Raw genomic sequence first — 19904 nt, 5'->3', positions numbered from 1 at the left:
TTGAATGATAATGTCCACAAATTCCTGCTGGGCCTATGGATATTGTAGTCCATGATGTCTGGCTGGCATCAGATTGACTGTCTTAGCCAAAATTATTAGCTGTTTTATAATCCTCTGGACCACACTATTATGGATAAATTGAATGACTCTAACAACAAAAATAAACAAAAGTAGTTAAAGCAATGCTTCCTAATAGTGATCTTTAAAGAAATTATCATTTAGATCAGTATTTCTCAAACTTGGTAAGTTAAGATATGTGGATTTCAACTCCCAGAATTCTCCAGCCACAGGATCCAGCCATTTGTCTGAAATCCAGGGGTTGGATTAGAAGACCTCCAAACAGAAGTATGCATTCAGAGTTGGTTCCTTCCAACTCTGTTATTCTGTTAGAACTGGTAAATTCAGTTGCTAAGGTAGGAAGGCATGTTTTAGGAATCAATGAAACACCATTCTTTCTGCAAGAAATAGTCTTTAGTAAAACAGACAACAGTACGAGACAACAGCAAAGGATTCAACTCTGAATGCATGCATCTGTATTCAAAAATAAGTCCCGTTCATTGCAAGAAGGCTTGCTCTTAAGCAAGCAAGCATAACGTTTTATTTTCATAATAATGTCTCTCTTGTTATTGTTCCCATTTTACTGAAATGAAAAGCCTGCATCTGCTTCTAGTTACTGACTGCAAGTAATTCCATTTTAATACACTGCTCCCAGTTGGAAAAACAGTTTGATGTATTGGTATCAAGGGCTACTTTTCCTCAAAGTAGAATGAGCATGAGGATGTGGCACAATTTTGCTCAGTCAATTTATTTAAACTATAGACCATAACAAAATCACAGTATTATTTTAAAATATCCAAGATTATAAAATTTTCTTAATCATAGCCCTAAACAGTTTGACATAATTTTAAATATTTATTTAAAATATGACCCTACATAAATTTAAATAAAATTGCTTCATTATCCTAATAGCACTAGTTAGAAATTTTAAGACCACCAAAATCTGATTAACTAAACATTGCTCAGGGTTGTACCTTTATGGTAAATGTTAATGTTAATATTAATTAATATCTCTAAAATCTATTTTTTCATGGTTTGAATCCTCGCAGAAAAGTACCAATCCCAGTGAAACTTATACATTCTTGTTACTTGCTATACAATCGAAACTCAAAAAGCAGAAATTTTAGTGGCTGATTCTCAACATAGAAAGCATTTCAGTAGCTGACACCGAAATGTTTTACTGAAATGTTTCACTTGCAGATTTCAGAGGACCCCAGAGTGCCACAATAATTGCTTATTCAACTTGCCAAATATGCATTTAACATCAGTTTTTCTTTATTCATAAGCAGCCAAATGTTTTATACTGTCTGAAATGAATACATTTTCTCTTTATGTGAGTTTTGCATATTATTAAGTCGGTACCCCTAAACAAACTTACAGAAAAGCAAGCCCCACCAAACTTTGGGCATATGTTGAAGTAAACATGCATTTCCAGGTGATAATAACTCAATATGAAATCACAGAATAGCAAATTAATGAGGGTTATCTGGTTGACCCCGACTGCTTGGAAGATCTGGCTTGGAAAAGAAATTATGCAAATCTAGCAAAACAAACCTGACAAGAGAACTAAAATCTTCATTCGTATCAGTACTGAGATAGAGACAAATGAAGGTAAAAAAAATGGCAAAAAGGATCATTCTCTTTTTCTCCTCTCTTGACACACTGGAATACAAGTGCAGACAAAGAACCAAAGCCAGCACTAGACCAAAAAAGAGGAAGAAAAAGTTTTGAATATTTATTGAAGAAAATCATGACAGATAGCATTACTAGGTCAAGTAAGCTAATTCTGCTCAGAGAAAAGGGATGCATCTCCCTTTTGCCTGACAAAAAAGAAGAAATCTTGATGTCTTTAACCTATAGATGTTGTTCTTGGATACCACAAAATAAAACATAGGCAGTTTGGCCAGGGCAAAATTAAGAACGGTGAAAACCTTTCCTTCTTCTTCCAGTGCTGGGAAAGGAACATTGCTTGCTGGAATTAATAACACACACTTAAAAGCCACCACCCCTCCACACACACACACACACACAAACCCCTACCCCAAACCAGACAATTACAAACAGATGAGTCCTAAGTTTCATTTGTAGTCAAGACCCCTAGTCTAATAGCAGGGACTAAAAGTAGCACTCACAATAGAATTTTCACTTAAATCTCCCTTGGAGGCTAACTGTGCATTCATAATGGACAGATGCACAACTAAGTTGCTAGGGCTCCGTGGCAGATCAACAAATTCCACCAGGATGAGGACTGAAGCCAGTTTTCAGTCGGAATTGAGCACTATAGCTTGGGTTTAGGTGGAGAGCCGACTTAGCAAGTCAAGATGCCGATGTTGCTTGGATACAAGTACTAGCACTACCTGCGTGATTGCTTTCGTGACCCCATAATCCCTGCTCAAAGCTCTGTATTTGCAAGGGGGTGGGGGGGACAGGCCCAGATTCAAATCAGGTTTAAATCTCTAACCTTCCCTTTTCTCCTGAAAAATATAAGTGTGATAAAGAACATTCATTTCTTTACCAGTTCTATGGGAGTAGTTCCCAAGAAAACAGTTGCATGTTGCATTTTGGTTTGAAAAAGCAACATAGAGTATGCTTTTCTTCTGCAAGTGGGTATGTTTTTGACTCCTGGTGACTGTCTGGAGTTTTCTTGGCAAGGTTTTTTCGGAAGTGCTTTACCATTTCCTGCTTCCTAGGGCTTAGAGAGAATGACTGGCAGAAGGTCACCTAGCTGCCTTTTGCCTAAGGTAGGATCAGAATTCACAGTCTCCTGGTTTCTAACTTGATGCCTTAGCCCAGTGCTTCTTAAACCTGAGTAAACTGGATAATAGTGGCTTTTCTTTGGATAACCACACACAAACCCATGACCCAAACCCAACAGGAACATTTAAATACAGATAGTCCTTGCTTTACAACCAGTGGTGGGATGCTGCCGGTTTGGACCAGTTCAGACGAACTGGTATTTCTGATGATCAATTGGCCCCACCCTATCCTGTCCTTTATTTCCTGCTTTGTAGCTCATCTCAATCGTGTGGCATAGCTGATTCCCCCTCCCCCCCCCCATTCTACTTACCATTGCTGACTTGGAAGGTAAGCAGCTGAGCTTCTAAATGCTCCATTTTCAGCGATGAACACTCACCGAACCGATTGTTAAACTGGCAGCATCCCACCACTGCTTACAACCAGGGGTGGGTTTCTACCAGTTTGCACCTATTCGCTAGAACCGGTTTTTAACATTCTAAGCAGTTTGGAGAACCGGTTGTTAGAAGAAATTACTGGCCTAATCCTGTAAGGAAGGCAGGAAGGAAACATTCTGGTGTTGCTTAAAGAAACTGCCTCTCCGTTAACCCTTATTACGTTCTTGGCAGGACTAGACTTCCTGTCTCAGGAACATCTCTGGAGTTTTTCCCCACTCCTTTGCTGGTACTTTGCTTGTCTGGAGGGACCATTCAAAGTTACAATGGCACTGAAAAAAGTGATATGACCATTTTTCACACTTACAACTGTTGCAGCATCCCCACAGTCATGATAGGCCAGGCGAGGAGATGCGTGCCTCGATGTGAGTGATATTGAGTTGACCACACCCAGCCAATAACATGACCACCAAGCCATGTCCACCCAGTCACATGATCACCAAGCCACGCCCACCACCTAAGCCATGCCCACAGAACCAGTTGTTAAAAATTTGAATCCCACCCCTGCTTACAACCATTTGTTTAGTGCCATTCAAAGATAAAGCAGCACTGAAAAAAGGTGACTTACGATCATTTTTCACACTTACAACCATTGCAGCATCCCTGTGGTCAGTAGGGATCATTGCAATTGGCATGTATTTATGATGGTTCAAGTGTCCTGGGATCATGTAATCACATTTTGTAACCTTCTGACAAGCAAAGTCAACGAGGAAGCCAGATTCATTTCACAGCCATGTCACTAAATTAATTCCAGTGATTCACTTAACAACAGCTGCGAGAAGGGTAGTAAAATGGGCCAAAACTCACTGAACAACTGTCTTGCTTAGCAATGAAAATTTTAGGCTCAATTGTTGTCATAAGTCGAAGATGTACAAAAGGACTTTCTGAGTAAAGAGGACCTTCTGATAAGCTATTTTGTGTAATGAAAAGAAAAAGCTTGAGAAGCACCACCTTAACCAAAGTACACCTTTAAGTGGCTTTTCATGAATCCTTCTTATTGTATCGTTTTAAAAGCCCAAGTCTAGACATCACATGTTTCTAAGATCTATAAGAAATGTTCAGTTCAGTGGGATTGGGGAGGCAGGATGATCAAGCCTTGACAGTAATCAAACAGAAAAGGTATACTGAGACAGCTGCCCCACACATCTGCTCTAATCTTTTGTCTGGACTATCTCTTAGTACACATCAGGATAATTTATTTATTATTCCATTTATTCCCTTTCATGCCCTCTGAGTTCCACCTTCTGTTGATAAAAGAAACCAATAGAAAGGACAAACATTGATAAAAGCCCCACATAAACTCAAAGCACCACAAAGCGGCTACGTTAATTGGGAAGTGGTACAGTTTACTCACAGCACTGTGAGGCTCAATTTTGGGACGCTCCATTGCAATGGTGATACAGTTCAGGAAAATGATAACCAAGACGATGTGATCAAACATCTTGTGGGAAATGATTTTATTGCATATGACACGGAATCTAAAGGGAAGAGGAAGAGAAGTCACTAGAAATCTGTGCACAGCAGAGAAACAATCCTCTTCCTTTTCTACAGATACTGGACTACCCTTTCCTTCTTGTTGTAAAAAAAACCCTGCAACTGCAATTAATTTTTGGAAACAGACCTTCCTTGTCAGGGACAAACCTCATTTGTCCTTGTCCTCATCTTCTACCCCCTGCATGCAAATCATCCAACGAAAACCATCACCAAAATTTGTCTTGATATAAAGTACCCATCTTTCCCAAATTGTGAGATACTGCTCACACATCATGAGGAATGGAATGAATGACTTTTGTGATCTAAAATAGACATATGGAGAGCAGGCTGCCCAGCATTCGCTGCATGATTCACCCTTCTGGAGTAGCTTCCTTGCAGTTGGACTCCATTGGAGGCAGGAGGTGGATAATTAGTTTCTTCTGCGGTTCTGCCCTGGATCTGTCGGGACCATTTACCCACTCCCGATGGGCAACATGGTTCTTTTTATAAAAGAAATATTACAAGATGTTGCTAGCTCTGGTTCTTCACAAGCCAGCGGTTCATGCTTGCCATCTGGCAATTAAAGGTATGAGTAGGAAGACTGTCCTTAGATTCAACCACTGGCAAAGATTCTGAGTTCCTCAATCTCATGCGTTCCGCAGGTTCATCACTATCCTGACCTTCAAAAAATTATGAAAAGGTGCTGGCCATAACCATAATTTTGTTTTGCTTTTTTGTAGATAATCAAGGAAGGAAATAAGGAAGAAAAAAAAAAGTACTTTGGTCAAAAGTGGGAAATGGAGAAGAAACAATACAGGTAGTCCTTGATTTACAACCATTCATTTAGGGACTGTCTGAAGTTACAATGGCACTGAAAAAAAGTGACTTACGACTGGTTTTCGCAACTATAGCAGTACCCAAAAGTCACGTTATTAAAATTCAGATATTTGGCATGTATTTATGATGGCTGCAGTGTCGTGTAATCACCATCTGTAATCTTCCCAGCTGTCCTCCAACAAGCAAAGTCAATGAGGGAAGACAGATTCACTTAACAATCACATACGTTGCTTAACAACTGCAGCAATTCACTGAACAATTGTGGCAAAAATGATTGTAAAATGGGGTGCAACTCACTTAACAACTGCTTTGCTTAGCAATGTTGGTCTCAATTGTTGTTGTAAATCAAAGACTTCTGTAAAGAATATATGCTGGGAGAAGAAAAGACTGGTTAGGAAGGGAAATGAGAGAGAACTGGAAGGTGGAGAACTCAACATTGTGTATGAGGACTCCCCGAAAAGATCTTGCCCAATTTTTCCTTTAACCCTCAGAACTACAGAAGATTAAATTAATCACACTTATAAAAAGTTATAGGGAAGGCAGTTGAACCTTAGAGGAAAAGCATTCTTACTTCTTCTGAGAATAAACCGCTCTTGAAACTGTTAGCAACATTTGATGAGAATTCTGAGAATAGAGTCCCAACATATTGGGAAGGAAATAGGTTGGAAAAGGCCAAATTAGAGCTTTGATGTAAGTTCCTTTTTTCCTAGTAGCCTCTAAAGTTAAACCAGCCCTGCTCAAGCTGGTGTCTTCCAGATGTGCTGACACTCATACTAACTTGGAATTCTGGGAGCTGTACTTCCAATACATCTGGAAGACACCAGCTTAGCAAAAGATGGGCTAAAAGAACCAGAAAAGGGGTAAAGGTCATAGGAACAATTTCTCAGTCACGCAAACAGCAACTCGAGGGAAGGAAATTACAAAAAAAAAAAAAAAATCCCTACTCTCTCTCAGTATATAGTAGTTTATTCTAATTTGCGTCCACCTGCTTTAACCTTGAAGAGGGGAATGATGGATTATTCATTTAGCTGGACTTTACATTTCTTTTAAGTATGACATTTTATGAAGTAATAAGGCAAATTTGCATTTCAAACATTTGTTGAATTTGTAATTACTTTGAGGCATATTTATGGAAGCCTCATGTGATGCTGGAAAAAATCCCCCTCCCATACTCATATAATCCAAAGGGCGTAAAAACAGTTTACAGTGATCCAGGGACACAAAATTGCTGAAGCTACTCTGTTCAAAATATTATGTCCAATTTACTCTGACATTAGCGTATGATGAAGATATTTTGGGGATCCATTTGGTGTTAATTTTTATGACTATATATGTGTGTGAGAGAGACAGAGAGGGAGAGAAATTGTGTGCATTTAATGTAAAGTGAGATTCTAGCAGAAATTTTCAACAAAGTATTTGTTCCCCAGGAAAGTTTAAAAACTGTCTTACATTAAATTTGGTTATAACAGAAAAGAATATATGTAGCTCAAGATCGAACTGTGGAATCTTTGGTACTATCTGAGCTTGGTTGTTTGCTTGCAGACATTTCATTACCTGACTAGGTACTATCATCAGTGCCAGCAAGAGTGAGGTTTGCTTATCTGGGTATTGGCTGCTGAAAGGGATGGTCTTTTTCGGTTCTTTTTTAGGTTTTTGCTGAGCACTATGGCTAATTTGTCAGAATGCCAAGGTTCCAGAAATTCCGTAGTGGTTTTGGATTTAGCTTGGTCTAGGATGTTCAGAGTTTTCCCATTGAAATTTGAGTTGAGTCTATATGTTTGGTTATGCTTACTTTGCATTGACTGCCAGCTGATCTGCTTGGTTTCAGATAGGAATTTCTAACCCTGGCTAGAGATGCTTGGGATTGATTTTGTGCTCCATTCCTTTCCCCAATTATCTGGATCAAATAACTGGTTCTAGAAGGATGGTATCTACTATTTGAAATTGGGGAAATTTTAGCAGTAGACAAAGTCCCTCAGGATCCAGAAAGTTTCTGATTCCTTCCAGAGTATAATAGAAAAACTTAACTTTGTGTAGCAATACTACAGTACATTACAATATACAATAATACATTGATATTGCTGGTGGGAAGGTTTTATAAGGTGAGGGTAGTGTTGGCATACTAAGCAAGGATTTTAGGGGCCATAGATGGTAGGTGAGGTGAAAACAGATAATCAGCTGAGCAAAGCTAGAAATAATTTAATAGTTGTTGCTGCTGCTACTGTGATATACGATTTTATAGTATGACATAATTGTCTGGAAACTGTTCTTTCTCTAAATTGGCAGCAGATCTTCAGGATCCTTCCTTCATACTAGATACTCCCTCAAAATGGAAATATCATAGATCCCAGGACTTTTGGCATGCCAGTCACATGCCTTATCACTGGGTTATAGTTTTCCCCTTAAATCATTCTCTGTTATGATTTGCAGATTACAACGTATATGAATTGTCCTCTCAGAAACATTAGATGCATTAGATGCAGCACCTGTGAATACTGGTGCAAATCTTTTAGATAGGAAGGCCTCTTTCACCATTTTGGCCTCTGAGAGTTCTGCAGGAATATTGTAATTGCTACCCTCAGCAAACATTAAGCCCAGCATGTTCCAACATACTTCCAGCAATCAAATATGGGTTGCCTTACTTAGATTGAGGGGCAAAGATGTAGACAGACCAGGAATCTCTCTCCTTGCACCAGGAAGGGAGGCGTGCCCTTATCCAAACCTTCATGCGATCCTTTTTACTCTTAAAGAGAAAGAGAGAGGGAGAGAAAGAACATCATTTGGAAAATCAGTCATTCTACACTTAAAACCAGGATTTGAAAACCAGACAACAGACCAGTGATGAGTTCATATATTTCTTTAATTAGCAACAGCAATAGCACTTCGCACATATACCACTTTACAGTGCTTTACAGCCTTCTCTAAGCAGTTTACAGAGTCAGCCTATTGCCCCCAACAATCTGGGTCCTCATTTTATCAACCTTGGAAGGATGGAAGGCTGAGTCAACCTTGAGCTGGTCAGGATCAAACTCCTAGGGTGAGCAGTAAGTTGGCCTGTAACACTGCATTCTAACCACTGCGCCACCATGGCTCTTATTTCTTCTGCCCCCAGTCCTGACTATATTTTGCTGGTCTTCAAGTGAAGATCATCTCTGACTGGGACATCTAGGTTGTAAACCATGAACTAAAACAAACAAAGCTACCTTTCAATCCTTTACACAGGTAGTCCTCGACTTACAACAGTTCATGTAGTGACTGTTCAAAATTACAACGGCACTGAAAAACTGACACGACAGTTTTTCACACTTACAATCATTACAGCATCCTCAATTCCTCATGGTCACATAATCAAAATTCAGACGCTTCACAACTGACTCATATTTACTGTATGACGGTTGCACTGTCCTCAGTTCATGCAATCACCTTTTGCTACCCTCTGACAAGCAAAGTCAATGGGGAAGCTGGATTCACTTCACAACAACCTCACTAACTTAACTACACTGATTCACTTAACAACTGTGGCAAGGAGGGTCTAAAATGGGACAAAATTCAGTTAACTAATGTCTCGCTTAGCAACAGAAATTTTATATTCAATTGTGGTCGTAAGTTGAGGATTACCTGTAGTGTTGTTATGAGAACACAATGGTGTGGAATGGAAGCAAATAATGCATATCCCTTTCAACTCCATACAGGGAAGGAAGAAAATATATGTAAAATACACAAGCTCAACATCTTACACATCTCAGCTACAGGCAAAATGACAGAATTGTGCTGCAATTGCAGGTGGCCAGCTATGACTGCAATAATTTCCCCATCACATAAAATGAAGCTTCTCCCTTCATATTTGCTTCATGGAAAGTCCTAGAATGTGGCCATCCACAGTACTGCAGAGGTAAAGGAGCCTATTCCTCTTTAAGAGGGCATCAATCCTCTAAAAACAGGATTTCCCTGTCAGGAAGCAAACAAACACAAGCTACGTTTCCATACCATACATTTTGATATGGCTTTGTATTAAAAAAAAAAAAAAAAAATCAAGCCAGATTGTCTCCAGGGATATGGATAGCAATATGGGGTCAGTATAGGGTTTCTGCTGCTACCTGCATTGTCACAGAAAGAGTTATATTGTGGATAAATTTTCCAACAGCAATCCTACAGTGAAAAGAGAAGGTGTGTTTGTGTGTACAGGCAAAAATTAAACAATGTCAAAAAATATCTTGAAGTGAAAAATACTTCAGTTCTCTTTTACCTCAAAAAGCTGTTTATATTATGAAGTCCAGCTTTCAGGTATAGGCTCAAGCATGTGACTAATTCAATACCTCTGGCAGAATTTTAAAAGCCAAATGTAGCTGAATCAAAATATGTCATCTGATTATAACTCCAACATGGAGTTTACAAAGGAGTATTCTCAGAGATAGACATTGCCCAAAAGCATAAAGGAAAAAAAAAATCAACAAAATTTGAATTTGCTAGTGCTGTTATTATATGGGTCAAGTCACCATGATATAAAATCACAGTCTGCTGGAAAGCAAAGTATGCCAAGTGAGACAAATCAAATCAAAGAAGTTCCCAAGGTGGCAAATGTAAATTTAAAATTATAAAATTCTAACCATTAAAATATTAGCTACAAGCTAGAAAACTATTCTTCGTTCCAACTCTGAAAAACCTGACAGTGCTCTTGTTGCTTATTATTCAGAGCTCAGTGAGCATGCATTGTGTGAAACAAATGATTACATTTCAAACTAAATATATTTCTAGTCATTGGGAATTTATGAAGAGTTTGCCAATTAAAGTCAAACTATGGCATAATCATATGTTATCTCTCCTGAGCTGCATGGTGGGAAAGCAGAATGTTTCCTGTTCCAGGCATTAAGATAGCAGTAGTTTGTATTAGACAATTAGGCAAATTGGAGGAGAAGTCCTATGCCATAAATCTTTGGTCCTTATTGCTGCTGTGCCCACAACTGCAATTTCTAACAAAAGAATAGCAATGATACAGATTGTGTATAACAAAAGGAGGAGGAGGAGGAGGAGGAGGAGGAGGAGGAGGAGGAGGAGGAGGAGGAGGAGGAGGAGGAGGAGGAGGAGGAGGAGAAGGAGAAGGAGAAGGAGAAGGAGAAGAAGAAGAAGAGAAGAAGAAGAAGAAGAAGAAGAAGAAGAAGAAGAAGAAGAAGAAGAAGAAGAAGAAGAAGAAGAAGAAGAAGAAGAAGAAGAAGAAGAAGAAGAAGAAGAAGAAGAAGAAGAAGAAGAAGAAGCTGCAGACTCTTCATGGAATTTCATATGAAATCTGGTTTCTAAACATGATGATTCCAATTATTTAATACATGATGATTTGGATTCAATCCCTTCTCCATTGTTCAGTTGGGCATTTGCACTATTGGGAGGCAACAAAATATTAACCCACCATGTATGGACAGACCTTTTGCTGCTGAAAGAGAATCCTATTGCAAACAGACGACCAGAAAAACAATAGCGTAAAGTGTCCTAGTCAATAACAGCCAAAATCAATGACTTGTATGACCAAAACATGTGCATAAGATTTCCCTGGCAGGTGGATGCAATATTAGTAGTAAGATATATAAACAAGAAAAGTAAATAATCCCAGTATTAAAGTTCATGCATTTTACTCTAGGGCCATCAATGCTAGAGGGACTTCATTAAAAAAAATATCTCTTACAGCAGGACAAATCCCAGTTCAAAAATGTATACTGTTCTGCAATCATTTTAAACGAAGGACACTGCTTTAAATGTCAGGTTAAAGGATACATTCTCTATCAATCCTTAAACCATCTCCAGACAATATTGGAAGTCTCTGGGGTAACTGTTACCGTGTTTCTCATATAATAAGGCCGGGTCTTATCTTTTTTTGAGCCCCGAAAAAATGGCTAGGCTGTCTTTTCGGGGGGTGACTTAATTCCCCCCCTTGCATCTTCGGGCGGGCGGGCAGCGACGGCTTAGATGTTGACCTCGGCGTTGGTGGGGCACTTCGTATGGGGGTCAACACAGGCAGCACCATATCCGGGTGTGCAACAGAAGTGCTTCCTAACGGCAAGACCCCCCCCACCATTCCCCCCCATTTTGCATGTTTTAATATAGGCCTTAATTTGGGGGGAGGGGCTTAATTTCATTTCATGCCTATAAAACATGCTGGGACTTCCTATTGGGGGAGGCCGTATTGTTGGAGAAACAAGGTAGATTTGGATAAATAGGGTAAATTAATAGAAATCATTTGTTGATCAGTTCTATCTAATGAGATAGGAACTCCCTTTTGGTGTAGATGTTCAAACGTTGACTCTTAACAATTTGTTGTCCTCCACTTATGGCCTTTCAGTGATGGTAAATTTAAACATAATTCAGAAAGGTAATGGCTGCAAGGCATCTGATTGGAGAAGGCAGCTGGACCTTAAGAAAGCAATTGTACCTATATTCCAGAAATAGTTGGTTATAACTTATAACAATACTGTTACTGGTGTGGTGTTTTACCATATCAATCGACTCCCATTCCTTTCTTTTTCCTTACAAAGTCTTTACTATTTAGACAGTTCTGTAAGAGGAAATTGCAAATACCCATCAAAGCCATCAGGTGTGGATGGACCATGCTGTCCTCAAATACCAGGACCAGAAGCAAAGAACTCCCCCCCCAGCAATCCCCAACGAATCTCAACATTTCTTAAAAATAAGCAAAACTGTGTTTCTTTTGGATACTTGGCAATAAATTCAAGATCTATGAGTATAATAGAACTAAACAAGTATATACTATGAGCTCAGTTTAGTACCTTATTAGCCCCAGATACTAGACAGAACAATAAGCCAGTTTGATCTAGTGGTTAAAATGCTGCCCTAGAAACCAGGAAACGATGAGTTCTAGTCCGACCTTAGGCATGAAAATTGGCTTGCTGGCTTTGGGCCAGTCATTCTTTCTCAGCCCACTAACCTCATAACATTGCTGTTGTGCAGAAAATAGGAAGAAGTAGAAGTATGGAATAAGTTTACTGCCTTGAGTTGTTTATAAAAATAATAATAAAGGTGGCAAATACATAAATAATAAAAAAGAGCACTGTGATGAAAATGCTTGGGGATGAACAGTATTCTGGTATAAAAACACTACTTGTCAATTCAAATATGAACTGCTCAGATTGTATGGATAAATACAGTATATGAGAGTGGTTATAAGGGCTTTGTGTGATCAGATCTACTGATCACACAAAGTCTTTATAAGCAGAACACTGACACAGACATCTCCTAAATTCTGCCGAAGATGTTATCTAGCCTGGTAATGAAACATTCGGAAACCAACCCACAAGCTCAGAGAACAAGCCTTCACTCTCATCCTATACCAGAGCTACAGATATTCACCACTATCGCAAAAATACAATATATCTTTGCCCTTTGATTCTTTGCTCCATAACCAAAAATATGCAGTATTTTGTTCAGTGACTAAACCCGTGGTTGCCATGGCATAGAGCACTGTTCAACTTCTATCCTGCCCAAAGAAGATTTGCATCTACGGTGGAGCACCTGATTCTCCAATGTCAATCAAACTAACTTAATCAGGAAGGATTATTTAAAGATGTTGGGGCTAAGACATGAAGTCTTAGCCAGAAAGCTTCCCTGGGGACATCGACAGATAACTGTAATTTGGTCTTGATTATTTTGAAATTGGGTTTTGAGCTTCAAAAACAACTTTTATTCAAAGCATTACATTAAGGAGACTCTGTAGTTAAGTTAAAACCAGTTAGTGGTCTAGAATCCTCTTTTTATTTATATATTTATAAATATATAAATATATTTATATATATTGGTTTGGGTTTATTATTATTTTTTCCTAATCAAGCCATTAAAAGGCTAAATGAGATAACAAAGGCGGAAAGAGAAGAATCCCATTTTCTGTCTATCAATCTTCATTTGTTTTGTCTAGAAGAGATGATGGAAATATATGCAGTCAAATGTTTACTTGTGTTTGGACTCTCCTGAGCAACATATTGTACATGCGCAGATTCAATATTTTGCATGGTTTAAAAAAAAAGTTCTTCAGACTCAGTTCTCCCAACCTAGAGTTCTCTGGATGTATTGGACTACATGTTCCATCACTTGCTATTTAGTGTTGTTTATAATATTCAGTGTTGGTTGAGGATTATAGACATTGGCATCCAGTATATTTGAGAAACATCAAGTTGAGCAAGAGTGCCGCAATGTAATTTGAGTTTCTCTCCTTGGAAAGACTAGAAATGCTAGCTTGCTTACAATCAGCTTGATTGCTTCTAGAGTTCACATTATGTTCAAAGTGATGGCTCAATTATTTTATTCAAACCACATCCACTTCAGAAGACACACCTGGTCAGCATGAATAAAGATGTAGGAGAAGAAAACACAGCAATAAATGCATTTGAGATAGTAAATATTGTGAAGAGAAACTGAAATTTAGGAATGCAAGCCAAGTCAAGATTGAACATATGTACTCCCAAAACCCAGCCTATGGTGCACCTGCTTCATTTTTTAAAATACCAATGGTATTTTACATATATAGGAGCTAATTTGGTATAGTGGCTAAGGTATCCAGTGAGAAACCAGAGATCCTGAGTTCCAGTCCTACCTTAAGCATGAAACCACTGGGTTACCCTGGGCCAGTAACTCCCTCTCAGCCTTAAGTAACAGGCAATGGCAAAAATACTCCAAAAAAGGTATTTTGCCAAGAAAACTTCATGAATCTATTCAGGTGGGAAATAAATGCTGACGTAAAGGCACATTTTATTTAGACAGGTAGTGAATAAATTGGGACTGAAACTGTCATAGCTAAGTGAGGTGGTTGTAAAGTGTGACCTCACAACTATGCCACTTAGTGATGGCAATCCGAGATGCTGTCATTAAGTGAGGACCTCCTGTGATGACAACTTCTGATATCTGTCAGCTTCCTCATTAACTTTGCCTGTCAGAAGCTGGCAGGGAACGCCAGAAATCATATCATGTGGGATCTATGACAATTCGCCGCGACCAACTCACCATGGCCAACTCACCACGGGACAATTCATTGAAGAACAAGAGTTACGCTAATATCAAAGAAATGATGGAAAAGAATCATTAAACAAAGGATGCCAAAGGAGGGACAGAATGAAATGCGAGCGACAAAAATTAAAATAACTTTTTATTTGTTTTAAATAATTAAATTGAACTGTTCAATTGTCTTGCAGTGAGTTGTCCCGTGGCAAGTTGGCAAGTTGACTGTGGCAAACTGGAAAAGGCGAGTTGGCTGTAGTGAGTTAGCCGCAGTGAATTGGCTGCAGTGAGTTGTCCCATTCCGTATTATGTGACTGCAAGTCTATGGAGATTCTTCAGCTCTGACATCCCTACCATCCAGTTAGAGCTGAAGGAGCTTCTTGGAAGAGAAGTGAAATGTCTTCAAAGAAAAACCAGAAAGTCCAGTTGCTCTTGAAAAAGCACCTTTGGGATGTGACTACATGATGTCATAATTTTGATCCAGGTGCTGAGTGCCTAGCTTGCAAATGTATGTCTGTGGGAATGCTGCAATACTGGAACTTGGAGGACCAATTGAAGGTTCAAACAGTTGCTGAATGTATGGAGGTGACCTGAGGGTCACCTGATATTGACAGGGATTTTTTAAAAAGCCTTCATGGAGTTTCCATTCCATTCCATACTAGAAATGTACTAAATAAAGCAGAAGTGCTTCTGGTCAGCACAAAGGCAGACATAAAAATTTGGGAGTGAAGCTGCTCCAGAAATTTGCAATCCTAAAAGATTAGGATTAGATCAGATTAATAGCTTGAGAGGGTCCTTGATATTTTACTGATGTTGATTTTCTGGGAGGGTGAAATAGACAGGAGTGTATCTGTTCAGCCATACTTAATTTTAACTGAGTTGATCTGATTTTTCTTTAAATCCTAGTTTGATCATATCTATATGATTATTGTGTACTTAAAAAGGCTAACTCTGAACAGCAGATGGTTAGATGTACAAAATATTGCACCTGAGTGTGTTATTTGGAGATCATACTGTATCAATATTGATCCGAACTGGTACTAATTGATTTCTGGGTTCTGCTCAAGATAATGATTTTAATCTTAATAGTTTTAATGATTTACAGTATTACAAATTAAGAGACTATCTGTCTTATAATGCCATATGTTACTATTAAATTATAAGAAAGGGCCACTCATTTTTTCTGTATTGTAGTCACATCGTAGTATATTTAAAATTACAATTCCTCTCCACCTCACACTCATTGCTTCCAAAAAAGGTAGCAAGACAATTTTTTTAAAAAATTGGCTTTATAAGTTTAGTGTTTTGTTGTTCTAATGTTTTCAACCATTTTATTACTAACTTCTTGTTCTTGTTGTGATTCACCAGCAGCCGGTGCAGCCAGTAGCGGAATCGGACAGTGGGGAAGAACGGGGACCAGTCAGGGATTCTGGAGAGGACTCGGACGAGGGTCCTGTGTCCGGTGCAGAGATGGGACCAGGACCATCTGGCTGCTGACTCCGGAGCCTTCGGAGCTTGGCAGCAGCGAAGCAGAGGACCCAGGAGAGCCTGTTCCCAGTGCGTGTGTGCGCAGAGCTGCTAGAAGGCGAGAGCAGCTGAAACAAAAGGGGTGACTCAAGAGTAAGGCTGGGAGGTGATTTCCCCTCCCATAAGGTATAAAGGACAGGCAACGATGACAAAACCTTTACAGGAAGCAAAGTAGTTCGTTTGGTTCAGATTCATTCTTGAAGCTCTTTGTACTTCAGTTGGTTTTTTTTCCTAGTTCATTTGATACTTCTGTTATTAGCAGCACTTCACAGAAAAGAAAGGTGGGTGCTTATCTCGAGGGACTGTTTGAGATTAATTCCAGCTGGGAATGAAAACAATTCCCAGCGTTGCAATAAAACAAGACTTGTTTTTAAAATAAGCGTTATTTTTTTCACTCTTTGTGCTTTGTATGATGATTTTTGAGCAAGAATATTCAATCAATCAGTCCATCAGTCCCACCAACCAACCACCTTTTCTGGTTGGGAAGCTACAGTACAGGTTTTTTACATGGTGAAACAGACTGGCTCCAGGTTGGCAAAGAAGTGAAACAAGACCATAAACTTGCCTCTTATTTATTCAACCTATATGCAAAAATGTGTATTAAGAGAAGTTAGTGTAGTTATAAAATATTTAAAAGAAAAATCTATAACCCACTCTATGCTGATGATACTACACTGATAGCTGAAAATGCAAATAATCTATAAGCCCTAATAATAAAATTCAAGGAGCACAGTGAAAAATGGGGCTAAATTTAAAAACAAATGACAACAAGTAGAGCGTCCATCCACAGTACAGATAATGAAGATACTGAAGTGGTGAATAGATTCAGCCTTTTTTGATCAACTATCAGTAATCAGTCAATAAATGTATCATAGACTAGCACTTGCTGGAGCAAATATCAGCCTTGTAGCTTGCACAATGCTGATATTTATGGGTGTAAACACATTGTGGAATTTGAATATCTTTTCCAAGTCCTTTAGGGCTGCTCCACCAAGTGATGAAGACAAGTCAAATAGTTTTTTAAAAATGACAAGGCTGAAAAATCAGCTACTGAATATTTCAGGGCCTTACTAGATTTGGCACGATTATAGTTTATTTGTTAACTGTGCAATATAAACAGGAAAAGAAGGGAAGCCTGAATAGTCTTGAAGCTTTTTGCTGTACTTCATTTACCAATGGAGTCCTTCTTAGAAAGTCCACTTAGTCTGTATTTACCTAACAAAAACATTAGTGCATACTGCTTTTGTTATGCATGATGAAAGTGCGTAATTAATGCCATGTCTACCTTGGTCCCTCCTCAGTCCCAACAACATCTTTTTTTATAGAGTTTCAACATCTTTTTTATAGTGTGCTGACCAAAGCTGGATGCAGTATTCTAGGTGTGGTCTTATTAAGGTTTTATAAAGTGGTATTAGTACCTCACTTGATCTTGATTGCATCCCTCTGTTAATGCAACGTAGGATTGCATTGGCATTGGCTGCACAGTCTTCCAGCCTGTTCATTTTCTGTACTTAAAGCTTGTATTCTTGCTCACTTCACCATTGTTTTTAAATGTGATGTTGTAGAATTGGAGTTTGACAGATTGGATTCAATTTCATCAAGCCTTAATTGTTTTTGAGGCTAATTAATTTACTATCATTATCTAGCATAGTGCTGTCATGCAGTCCTCGCTTGCCATTCCAGGAGCCAGGGCTACGCAAGGATTTTTATAGAAGACCAGGTTCCTTCCTAATGGGTATCATGTACAACCTCTCTAGTTGCCCTTGGTCACATTTAAACTGTAGGTTTTGGTCTTGCAATTTGCTTCTTTATAACCATCTCTGATGGTTTTCTGTTGTCTTGAATAGCACTGGAATTTAATGTGTCCCACTACAAATGGCAGAGATTTACTGTCAAGTAAAGCTAATGTAACTTTATCTTTATCAGTTTCAGATTGCCAGTGACTTTTTCTCTTATTTTTAGTACTATGCCTACTGATGTTAACTAGCATTTCTTAAATGTCGTCTTACTGGCTCAGAAAAAAACACATCATTAATGAGACTACTGCCTTTTTATATTGACATTAATACAAAGATTTCTGTGGCCCCATGAGACAAAGAAACCAATTTTTGCCCTTACTTAGGAATCTTAATAATAGTTAATGGTAGAAGAAATCACCCACTTGAAATTAAGGAGATTATATAGTCCTTTGGGGGGGGGGAAAGGCTAATATCCCCCCCCCCACCTCTTTCTGTGTTTGTGAAGAATATCTTGCTGAAGGCAATCAAGTTAATGCTGGTAATGATGCTCTCACATCATTTAGCAAACAAACCACAGATTCTTGGGCTAATGGAGCCTGAGTTTGCTCTCCTCCTTCCTGTTCTGACACGAAAAAGAAGATTGGGGGAAAAGGCTGAGCATTCTCTCTCACACCCAAAGAAACAAGATTTCTGTTGTACAGCTGTACTGTTAAGCAGAGTGATACAGCTAGCATAGATCCAATATGTAGCCCTAAGCTGGCCTTAACCTTTAGCTGCCGTAGAAGATGTTCTCCTGTGATGAAATAAGTTTTAATAACTAATATAGGTTGCTTTTCTGGATTATTTTATCCTTTGCTCAGGCCAAACTGTAACCAGGGCTAGCTCTGATTATAAAAAAATTTTTTTTTCAAGCTCACAACTGGAATAAGGCAGAAAATGGTTGTGTCCGGCAATGCATTGGTCAATATACCATTCTCCTTACTTTCCAATGAAAGCAGGAAAGGGAAACTGAAAAAGATGTGTATATGTACACATCTGTATGTAAGAACCTCAGATACCCAGCTGATCACCCTCTTTCTTGCAAGCCATAGCGCATATTTAGCTATTTATTTGCTTGCTCATTTGCCAAATATATCTAAGAAGAATCCTCACAAGCTTTCATAAGATGGTGCATATTAAAATATCCTCACTCCAAATCAGCAGTACTTGGAACTGAATATATCATGGATCATCTTGAGCACAGGTTTTCTTACATGACTACCGTGCTCCTTAGCATAAGGATGGCTGAAGGTGGCATGAAATCTACCCAGATGATTGATATGATACAGAAGATTTATAATTCTCCTCTTTATCCATAACATTTGGATACTGGCTTTGGGGAACTAGCTATCATAATATCATGTCTATGACAACTGGTTTCCCAAAGCTGGTATCCAAATGTTACTGGATCTCATCTTCTTCTCCCCTACAACTGTTTTTCCCCCTAGTTGGCATCTTGCATGTGAATTGAATTCATAGTCCATAATATTTTAGCCATGCTGGCTGGAGATTGTGGTGATTGAAGTCCAGAATATCTAGCACACAGTAAAACTGAGGGGAACAGAGTGGAAACAGAGGCATTGCCAGCATCTCATTGATTTAGGTCCAAATTTGATTTTTTTTGTGTGTGTAATTACCTAGTAGGCCATCTCAAAGACAATGTTCTGGAATTCATGGGAGATACTGATTCAAGAAGACGATATATGAAGATTATGTGATAATGAGGGGAGAGCTAGAGTAAAGAAAAAAAGGAAGGAAGTTGGAATCATATAGAACAGGGGTGTCAACTCGATTTCATTGAGGGCCACATCAGAGTTGTGTTTGACCTCTGGTGAGCCAAGAGGGTGTGGCTAGGGGGCATGGCCAGCTCAACATCACTCATGTTGGGGGTGCCTGTGGTGGCTTTTCCACCAGCGAAAACGAACTCCCGAGCTCTGTTTTAGCCTGCAATGGTCTCCTGCAGCCTTCTACCAGCAAAAATGGAGCTCAGGAGAGCTGCTTGCAGCCCTTCCAAGCTCCGTTTTTGCTGGCAGAGGCACTGCGGGCTGGCCCT

The 19904-nt window shown here is 39.0% G+C and overlaps 1 protein-coding gene across 9 annotated transcripts in view; it reads right to left on the bottom strand.

Moving 5' to 3' along the window:
- The window catches only part of LOC113411908 (voltage-dependent T-type calcium channel subunit alpha-1G), a 227083-nt gene that overhangs the window by 87084 nt on the left and 120095 nt on the right, over positions 1-19904 (bottom strand). For all 9 annotated transcript variants that reach the window (XM_087955877.1, XM_087955876.1, XM_087955880.1 and 6 more), the window contains 2 exons: positions 8198-8298; positions 4600-4723 (listed from right to left, as the gene is read on the bottom strand). In XM_087955877.1, coding sequence (XP_087812003.1) covers positions 4600-4723; positions 8198-8298 — 225 coding nt within the window. The remainder of the gene's footprint in view (positions 1-4599; positions 4724-8197; positions 8299-19904) is intronic.

Source organism: Notechis scutatus, chromosome 2 (assembly GCF_049901735.1).
Source record: "Notechis scutatus isolate UNSWTSFEM ecotype Mainland chromosome 2, rNotScu1.2, whole genome shotgun sequence".
NCBI classification, from domain to species: domain Eukaryota; kingdom Metazoa; phylum Chordata; class Lepidosauria; order Squamata; family Elapidae; genus Notechis; species Notechis scutatus.
The sequence above is the reverse complement of the archived record's forward strand: the minus strand, read 5'-3'. Positions and strand labels throughout refer to the sequence as shown.